At 35.2% G+C, this 10,828-nt stretch overlaps 1 protein-coding gene across 2 annotated transcripts in view; it reads right to left on the bottom strand.

Annotated features, from left to right (window-relative positions):
- Nucleotides 1-4,086: 4,086 nt before the first annotated feature.
- LOC129784325 (protocadherin-9-like) overlaps nt 4,087-10,828 on the bottom strand; it is a 470,098-nt gene continuing 463,356 nt past the window's right edge. For both annotated transcript variants that reach the window (XR_008746911.1, XM_055802524.1), the window contains exon 3: nt 4,087-10,487. Coding sequence is in view for 1 of the 2 variants with exons in the window: in XM_055802524.1 (XP_055658499.1) it covers nt 10,114-10,487 (374 nt within the window). In the remaining variant the exon portion in view is untranslated. The remainder of the gene's footprint in view (nt 10,488-10,828) is intronic.

Raw genomic sequence — 10,828 nt, 5'->3', positions numbered from 1 at the left:
TTTTCCCCTTTACTCCTCTACCTACATAATTGTCGGTTACACAGCATGATTACTTGGGGCATGTGAGTTTAAGGATTTTACGGTGTCTCTGAATGACATATGCTTTCATCCTTATTTGGTGTAATGGCCACTGACATGAAAACTACTGCTTGAGCTAATTCATCTCCTACAGAAATCAAAGGGAGTTTTTAATATAGGGACCTTTGCAGAATAATGAGATCTTCAAGACAAAAAAAGCAACTTTCACAAAATTTTACAAATTCCTCTCTAGACAGACCATCCAACTATTTACTTTCAGCAAAATGCCAGCTCCACAACTTGAGGATGTGATCAGCTCCTGCCTATCACAAAAAAATGAGGTGGCAAATACAAGAGAAGGGCAATGAATTCAGAATAGCTCCTCTGTGCCCGTGGCCTATTGTCATGTTTATTCTAGCACAATCAGAATGCCATAAACATTCAAAATACAAAAGCACTGTCACAAATGGCAGCTTAAGGTATTCAATAGATTCAGCAGCAACCAGTCTGTAGTGAAGCCAGCCAGACTGTTGGAAAATAGTCAGGAAATAATATTTTGGTAGCTGCATATCATGAAAAATGCAATCTCATTCTCATTTCTGTTTGTTTTCATTTTTTAATGCTTTTTTTTTTGGTTGGCAGTTCAAATACCCCAAAGCATCAATGGGTGTTAAACAGAATTTCTGTAATTTTGAAAATGTACAGACTGAGACCTCATTAAATCAGTAGTATCCCTTTTGAAATCATCCATGTCTACTCCCAATGCTAATGTAGTTGAATTAGTAATTATGCAATTGTTCAGGACTTAAGAATTACAGAGTCTGTGACTGCAAGCTTATTATAAATAGTAATCATGCAGTTGATAGTCTAGAAATGCAGATAAACTCAATTTCTTTGTACTTCCTATAGGAAAAACATATATTAACTGAATGCATATTTGTGTAGAATTGTTGCTTGTAAGTTTATTGAGTTTAGCCTTTAGCATGGTAATCAAACCATGCATAGTAGGACATCCAGAAAACCCCACAGTATTAGCAATATACTTCCCTGCAGCTACATGTTTTACAAAGAAAAAAATCATCAAAAAATCTTGTACCTATCTTTCCCTCATCCTTTCACAAAGTTTCTTTGCCTTCTTTTTTAACCAGACGGTTCACGTATTAACTTCAATTTCTCTTTCACTGTTGTTCTGCTTATAGGTTTCCAGGGTTTCAATATTAGTGATGGGTAATTTGATATGGTAAAGTATCCAGAGACTTTGCAGCTGTCAGCTGCAAAGTTTGGAATAGGTTCTGCACTCTGATTCTCCACAAAGCAGAGAGCTAGTGTGTCTAAACTCGGGAATAAAAGGTTTCTTTCTGAAGATCTTCAAACATAGCTCTTTACATGTTAGGGAACTTGTTTAAAAAGTTGCTCTGCTGTGGACCTAAAACTAAGGAGCCATAGACCTGCCTAAGATTGCATTCCCTCGAAGTCCATATATCCAGAGACTCGTCATGTTTCAGATCATTTTCAGAATGAGGTTTTTGACCCATCATGAGGCATAACTGTTCACAATTTCATTTGGTGGTGTTCCTAAAAAAGGAAACAAAGGGTGTGTTGCTGAATCAGTCAGCATCAGTAAGTAGGTAGTTCTGACTTGAATGAATAGGCCATTGTAAATTTTGCTTTCATAACACAGTACAGTATTTTGTGTGAATAAAAAAATTGTCTTTATGTGGCTGCCTCCCTTTCTTTTTCTTTTGTCTCTTGGGGGCTTAACACCACATGGTGGACGGTAATTATGCATGATCTTTATCAATAATGTAGAAGAATTTCCTATTGAAGATAGCTCAAGTGTCCTAGGAGTACAAGATCACGCAGTAAGAGCACAGGCTTATACCATTCCCTATGGTAAATAATACTGAAAAAAATTCTTGAAAAAAAATCTTAAAAAGAAATACTAAAAAAATCAAAAGTACAAACACTGTAAACAGAATCCAAACTTTCTTTTTCCAAAAGAAAACAAACTATAAACTTGCATTATAAAAAATAGAAAGTAATATTTATAAACTTGAAGTGCACTGTCTTTAAAGAATCTCCTTACCCAGCAGCAAGAAGGATATAGCACTTGTTGCATAATGATTAAATAGTGACTCGCAGTAGAAAAAAAAAATTATATTATTGTGATATCAGATTTTTGTTTTTATGTACCTGAAGTTCTTTAATCTCACATTGAATTGATTTAAATATCAGATTAGAACACAAACATCTTCACAACCCGTTCTGAATTCTGCAGAATGTTGCAGATGGAAAAAAAAATGCACCAATCACTTTATGGCATTAAGACTTCATCTTTATCAGATGTGCTCTTTTGTGGGAGGTTGGGGGGTAGAAGTGTCTGCATTGTTTATCAGGAGTTTAATTTTTATGTATTATCTTTTCTTTTTTTTCCTTCTCTTTTCTAATTGGTAACAGATAATTTCTTATTCATTCAGACCTATGGATTATTTGCAAGCTATCTGTAGCTAACAGGTTTATAAGCATTTAATATTAAGAATTCACTAGTCAAACTCAGTGTTCAGTTACTGAAGTTGCATGATATTGTTTCTGGTCTCTATATTCATGTGGCAGGCAGAGGAGCAATGTCTCAAAAAGTTAGCATTTCTTAGAAGGAATGTGAATACTAAATGGCAGAAATTAATCAGAAGAATGATACAGCCTTGCCATAATTCTCGATACCCCTTTTTCACAAGAAAATAGTGTTAAATATTCTGTGTGTAGACAAGCTTATACAGACAGGAGGGTATACTTTTATGGTGTTACAGAGATACGAAGACTTAGAACGTGTCTTTAAAGGCCTTCATAATATTTTTCCTCATCAAATTCAAACTTACTCTTTTCACTGCTGCCATAGTTTACTGCTTCCCTACCACATACAGCCTTCTGCTATCCCCTCCCTTATCCATCTTTCTGCTACACTCTCTCTCATGTGCTCCATTGTAACCAATTAGGTCAACAGCCTTCTTTTTTATTAGTACCCATATGATAAGTTCTCAAAAATGTCCACATAGCTGCAGGACCACACAGATCCCACTTTCAGTTCCCTACCTGAAAAAAAATAGGAAAAAAATACCTCTGTATACCCTAGGAAGGACGTGGTACAGGTAAACATAACATAGGAACAGATTCAGCTTAATGTTGAAATCTTTGAGGAGTACAGGTAGGTTCTCAAGTGATGTGAGAAAAAGCAAATTGTAGGAGAGAGTCTTAGGTAATGCCTGGTGGAAACAGTGCCTATCTGGCATTTCCTAAAAAGGAACCAAGGAACTTAAAAGAGCTGTCCAATTTGGGTACTAGGAACCCTCATCTGTTTCAAGTTCAGTCTACCATTTCATGACACTGCAGCCCTGTCCAGGAAGCATCCAAGACAATAAGGTGGGAAAGAAGGGAAGGGAGCAATCTTTCTATGGAATATTGCAGTCAATGCAAAGAAAGCAGAGGATGAGTTTCCTCCTCACAAATGCACATCTAAATGCTGGTGAAACACTGATTTTTTAAAGGATCAAGAAAACTCCCATTGACTTTGATATAACTAAGGGTTACCAAATCCAGTTCACAGTTTTATCAGCAATAAACGTTCTGAGCTCCTCAAAGAAGCACACATTCTAATTGATGCTTTCTACAAAACAAAGATGGAAACTGACTGTGAAAAATGAAAAAAAAACCCACTCTTTAGTGTACAAGATTTCTGACTCATCTTCTCTTAAATCAGCTGTTCTAAATATTATCCTCCAAGTGAAGAGCTTCTCCTTCACCCACTTGAAGCTTAATATATCTTTACCTGAGAAATGAAGAATGTAGGTTTACTTACGCTAGCTACAGTAACCAAACCCTAACTACTGCATTATGCATTTATTTTATGGCTGATTTGAAGTACAGGTCTCATCCTAATTTCACTTGTGAATAAAGGCAAAAGGAAATTTAAAAGCCATTGGGGTATTCAGAGTTACATGAAGAAATGTTGTCCCAGCTTTACCTTAAATTTCGACCATATGTAAGGAGATAGTAAACACATAAAAAGACACATTCTTAAAACTCAGATCACTAATAAATATTGTTATAGGTATATATTTAGACAAGAAAAGAAACAGTTATAATTCCCATACAGTACTTACCCATTTTAACATTATCACATGGTTGTACAAACAGTATAACAAGCAGAAGAAAGCACTTTATTTAATGAATAAATAATCAAAAGCATTGGTGAGGGTAGTCTTAAGAATATGCTGCGTCATACAATTTAAAGTACATCAAACAACAAAATCCATAGTCCCAAAATTCCATTAAATAATACTGAGTAAGTATGTGATTGGTAATATTTAAGTGAGTATATATATATATATATATATATAATCTCTCTATATATATGTGTATATAATCATATCATTATGAGTAATTAAGGTATCTATTTACATGCCATGCAATATTAGAATGTGTTGCAATACCTAGGCACAACAGGTGGATTTAAGAATGGCTGTGGTAAAAATAAAAACAACTTATTTTTGAAAATGAGGGACATTATTTCAGTTCTTTCTTTTCATAATTTACAGTGAAATTTTAGATCCTTTCTGGTAGTTAAAGACATACTTTTATTATTGTACAATTAAGTAGCAGTATAAGCTTAAAGCTGTAGTTAGAGCCATGAGATGCTTCAGTTAGAGGAAGCATTCTGGCTTCAAAACATAGCATATGACATGCATGTCTCTGATATTCTTCTCATTGTGGACCCAGTCCTGTGAAATGCTAAGCTGCTTCTAGAAGAGGATGCTTACTGCTGTGTTCTAAAGAAATTAGATGTACTCTGTTTCAAAAGAGCTGCACAGTATTTTGTCAGGATGAGGATACATATCAGCACGTAAGTTCTATTACTGTCCAGTGAAGTGATGTGTCTACGTCAATTAAAAAAATGCATTTGTTAGCATTAATTTCAGTTTATAAACTACATTGTATTGTAAAAACCTGGAAATGATAAATTTGTTACTTCTCAATCATTTGCTAGTCCACTGCATAATAAAGCACTTGCTATTCCTATTACTAATTATGGGAAAGGTCCTGATATTTTGCCTCCTAAGAAGTTCAACAAAGCCTGAAGGATTAGAGTATGTCCCTCTGTGTTACAATCTTACTATGCCTAACTGGTTGAAAACAAAGTATAGAATGGGCTTTCACGAGAAAAACAGTTTATAATACAAATCAGCTGTATTATATAAGGTGTATTTTGGAGAAGCCAAACTGGAAAAAGTCACTCCACTCAAGTAATGTGTGAAAAAGGATATCTTATAATTTTACAAGGAAGCATCTACCATTGAGAGCTTTTCTGGAACAAGAGGAAAAGTCAAGGGTGGTTTTGGATTATGGGTTTGATGGATGTGTCCACTAAAGTGATCAGCAGTGAAAGTTAATAAAACGAATATTAATTGAGTTAGAGCTTTACTGTCCATGATATACTGAGCTGATTCACACCTCTGGGTGATATTGTATCATGTTTTCTGTACAGTAAAATGCCTTGCTCTGCTCTAGAATTGGTTTCCATTGTGAAGTTTTTCATCACAGCAGCAAGGCCTGCAAGCATATAAATTAAATAAAGTTGAGACTTTGGAACACAATTCTGCTGAAGAAGTGTACTAAAAAGGAAAGAACTGAGCATTCAGAGGTAACGTCGTGAGTACTTAGTTGCTTTCGCTGTCTGAATTGGCACATGTGCTGTGGAGCACAAGAAATCAGTCATCACAGCACTTGTTCTTCTGTCTGAGCTGGATATGACACCACTGCTGTGCTCTCCTGCAAGCAGCGATAGTTTTGTAACTTATTTTGAGGTATCAGACACTACTGCCCAAGGCTATTAGATCCTACCCCTATGCTTTTTGTCATGTCATGAGGCTCATGGATCCCTGACATCACCTACTGCCACGTCCCATGATTTTCACAGCGTCCTCTTTTGTTAAAGGTACTAGTGCCTCTCTTTTTTCACATCCCAAGATTAAACTTCTCATCAATGTTGTGATCGTCTTTTCCCTATTTCTTTGTTTTACCATGTCAGCTACATCAGCCTTTATCACTCCTGTTCTTTCCTCTCACATAGAAATACATCTCCTGCTCTTATGCCATACATGTATCCAAAGTTTCCTGAGTTTCTCCATTAAAGTTTAGTGTACTCCATGCTTAAGATGATTTCTGATCCTGATTCCTATTAATAACTTGCTAAAAGGTAATAACCATATTAAACAAGTATTGTTAATATAGTTTTCATCTCTGTTAAAATTGATGTGTATTTCTGCATCCTCCTTAATTCTGCTCCATGTATTTCTTAGACTGCCTCCAGAGAGTTCCTTGAGAAAGAGGTCCTGACTCATCTATCTTTAGAAAGAGTTGGTACTGCATAGGATTAAATGAGACTAAATACCGATATATATATATATGCATGCTTTCCATTTTCTATTTGGGCGAAGGGGTTTGGTCAGCGACAGAAAACAAAAAAGACTACTGAAAAAATCATTGATGCATCTTTTTAGCAGTCTTTCAACTGTGTGCATTACGAATTAAGTACACAAAGAATATCCAATCTTCCTAGCTGAAGAAAAAAGCTAGAACTGCCATCTAAGAGGCATCCATGTCATGCCAGGTTACCAATAATTTTAAGTAACTTCTAGCCTGACAGCTAGTAAACTTAAATATTGTCACCAATATTCAGTTGTCTTCTCATTCTGTGCAGTGAGATTTGTAAGTATTTTTTTTTTTTTAAGCTCCTCATCTGAATTCCTGTCAGGATTTAACTTTTTTTCTTTTTTCCCCCTTTGTTTTCTTTTTCTTTTCTTAACTTGTGCAGTTTAGGCAACAGCAGTAGTATTAGTGATGAAGCAAATCAAATGGTTATGAATGAATGGAAACATACTGTATACATATTTAGGTCCAAATCCAGTTTCCATAGAAACCTCTGGAAAACATTACATTCCTTTGGCTTAAATGGGTTTAAGATACTGGTCTCAGTACTGCAAATGTTTATTTTCTTCCTTCCTTCCTTCCCGCTCTCTTTCTTTTATTTTCTTTCTCCTATTTTTTCTTTTCTTTCTCTTTCTTATTTATCCTATTTTCTTTTATTTTCTTTTATTTTCTTGTTGAATTCTTTTCTTTCTGCCTTTTTTTGATAAATAATTAAAAGTAGGGTGAGGCCTTAAGAATCTAAAATTACACAGAATTTAAGAAAATTTTATGAGAGAAGTTTCACTTGCTAGAAATTTAGATCATATTTGTTTGTGTTTCTCCTGCACAGGTTGGTGGCAGCACAAAATACTGAAGGTTGGAATAGAATATAGTTCTCCCTCTGTAGCAATAGTCACATTATTTACTTTTTATCCATGATAGAAATTATTTCAAGCATATTCTGTTTAGAAAGGCACTTATAATTTAAAATCGTTGGTGCTATTGGGGTTTTCAAATAATTATTGCATTTCTGGTTTTAATACAGAAATCAGGGGATCTCTGCTTTAAAACTCAGCACGTTCAAAAATAGGTTACTTTTATTGATTCATCTTTTTCAAGGTTGTTTGCCTTTTTTTTTCTTCTTTTTTTTTTACTGTGCTGCAAGAAAAGTGATTATATAACCACACAATTTTTTGCTTGTAAGGAAGTATTTACTGTATTTTGATATGACTATTCTACGCTCAAAAGAAAGACTGAGGTGTGGTAAGTGCTGACTTTCCTATATGCTACCACAGCACTGTAACAAAGACTCATGCAAGGATGCTTATCACATGTGCTTAAGTATGCCTAACAAATCTGAGCTAGATTCTGTCACCTTTGTGCTGGGTATGTAACACTTATTTCAAATAACTCATTTTGAATAAGTTCCTACTTACCATAGGAATGACAGAATATGGCCCTCAGGATTTATCATTTGTTGTATATTCCATTTTTATACATATCTAAATGAACCAAATGGACCATGATATGCATAGAAAAATAACTGGAAATCCAGAATGAAACAAAGAGACAAAAAACCAACAACAACAGAAAGAAAAGAGAAATTAACAAGAATAAAGTCCCTTAGGCTTCTGCCCAAGAACTAACACAACACAATCAGGAATTCAGAACATTTATTGCAAGAGCTGAATAACTAAATAACGTTGAACTGGCAAAGCAGTAACAAGGATAATTGGTTAGATATTTATTCTGTCAAAGTCATCAAACACCCCTCACAAACTGACATAAGTACTGCAATAAGCAATGCACCCCTAACCCATTTTTATGCCTTTTATACTGTGGAGGGATAGAAACGTAAAAAAAAATTAATGAACTGCTATATACAAAAGAATAATAAAAAAAACCACGTTCTATTTTTGGTAAGAATAAAATAATCTTCAGATTAGCTAACTTTATTACTTTAAGACTGATGTGTCAATGTGGCATAAGTAACTTTTGCTTTTTTCTGTAAGGACTTTTTTTTTTTACCTTTTTTTGTTTTTTGCATGCTATTTATTTGTGTAAATCATCTGTCATGCCTTAACAAAAACCATCTAAAAATGCTGGATTTGGATTTGCTTTGCGTGCAACTCAGATCTTAATAACATTAGGAGTCACTCTGCTGGTTTGACTGAGGTGACATGATATTGGTACCTGCCAGGCAATGACCAACTATGATAACAAACAGTTAAACAGCAATAATTAGAGATTTAACCCTTTACTTCCCCCAACTAGCCTACCAGGAGAATGCTCTGTTACATCATGAAGGCACAACACATTAAATATTCTGTGGCTATGGTCTAAAAACACTTGTGTTACTACAACGTTAACGCAGATGAAGATTAACACAAATGCTGCTGGTTCAGCAATACAAACTGTCTTAGGTATAGACACACACCTGTCCAATTGGAAAAATATGATTACTGTATTTTGCTCCTGTAGAATTTCCTCCATATATTAGAGCTGAGATCAATGTCAGCTATCACTCATTAAATGACAGACTGCAGCTAGTATGATCAAGGATTCCAAACTAACAGCTTTCCCTCTCTCACCCACCACCACAAATTTAAATATTATCCTTTTGTTTTGCAGTTTCCCTGTTTTATGAAACGCTATGGAAGTTTAAAAAAAATGTTAAATTTTTAAGCAAGCCCTTACACAAGTCCTTTCATTTCTTAATACTAAAATTAATAAATGGGGGGAAAAAAAAAAAAAGAAAAAGAAAAAGAAGAAAGGAAGAAGAAGAAATTCTACCTGAATGCTGGCACCATTTGCTCCTACATAGAAAGAAAAATCTTTTTTTTTTTCCCTTTCTACAACCAACCTTCCCTCCCACCCCATCACTCCTTTTTTTCAGGTTTAACACAAGTGTTTAGAGTTCCTTGGAACATTGTGTGTCAGACAGACTACTAACACAGAAACACCATCACTGAAAATAAAAGCAAAACAACAGGAAGCAAATGAAAGAAAGTAAAAAGCAACTGTGAAACACAGAAATATGCTACAGTATATCTTTTCAAGTGAACGTTATAAGTACACAAAAATTGTAAGTAATAACTTTCTATTTACAACTATTTGAACACTGATGGACTTATAAGTGTCCCCTAACATTGTTAATAGCACAACAGGTTTAATGTTTACAGTTTCATTTGCTTTGTTTGCAATATTATCTCAAGTATAACGGTCCCAGCATAGATCAATGAGAACAAAAGCACAATTTTCTAACTGGATATGCTTTTCAATCATTGCAATCCACTGAACTTTCTCGCACTCTCACTCTCCAAATGCATCTTCTGTTGTTCATAGCAGCAGTCCAGGGTCAAAAATCAAACAAACAAACAAAAAGGCTATTTGCAAACTGGAGAGATTTCTGCAGATTTTAATCATGTCTATTTAACAAAACCACACAACTAGTAGAAACACTCTTCCATCTTGCAGGACATCATACCTTCCACGACGCTAACATAAAGATATGCATATCTCTGCTAGGTGAAGCATAGTTCTAGAGGCCTACCCAGTACATAAAGCTCTGACACACACATAGTATTAGCAAGTCTAAGTAGGCTAAAGTCATTGGTCCAGAGTAACCATTTCTTATAGCTGGTGCTCCTTTGGACTCTCAACAGCTCCTGAGGCCTGTTTATAAGACTTCAAGTTGGCCAGAGGAATGTCAGTCATGTGGTTGCCAGTGTTGAAATGGCCCTCACTGGAACCATACTGCTTTCGGTCACTGAACTGGTTTCTGTTGCTATCTTCTTTCCAGGTCCTGGTCAATGTGTGTCCATTAACTAGTTTGTCCTTCTTAACCCATTCTTTCTGAGGTGCAAAGGTGGAGAGAGGAGACTTTGGCTGTTGGTATGGGCCCAGGCTGGGAGGCATCCAACAGTTGTCTGAGTGACCCAAAACCAGGCATTCTTGAGTACACATCTCTGTAGCTTCAGCTAATCCTCGTGGACCAAGAGGCCCATCTGTTGAATAAAAACAAAGAGAAAAAAGAAAGAGGGAGGAAGAAAAAAAAAAGACATAGTATTAGATTGTGATATCTAGCATTACCTTTATACATATACCTCATGAGAAAATTAACAATTATTCTTCAACAATATATTGTAGTGGTTAATCCTACACACATTTTCATTCTATTAGAGAGAAGTTCCTTTGTAGGCTATATACTCTCTGTATATTCTCCCTATAAAGCTCCCCAAAGTGGAAATACATTTCAATTAGTCCTATGTTATCAGTCCCAGATCCTACTATGAATAAACTTAACGCCCTTTTTCTGTCACACTAAGAAAATAGTTACGTAGGTGAA

Source organism: Falco peregrinus, chromosome 4 (assembly GCF_023634155.1).
Source record: "Falco peregrinus isolate bFalPer1 chromosome 4, bFalPer1.pri, whole genome shotgun sequence".
NCBI classification, from domain to species: domain Eukaryota; kingdom Metazoa; phylum Chordata; class Aves; order Falconiformes; family Falconidae; genus Falco; species Falco peregrinus.
Note: the sequence above shows the minus strand (reverse complement) of the source record. Positions and strands in the feature narration are given on the sequence as shown.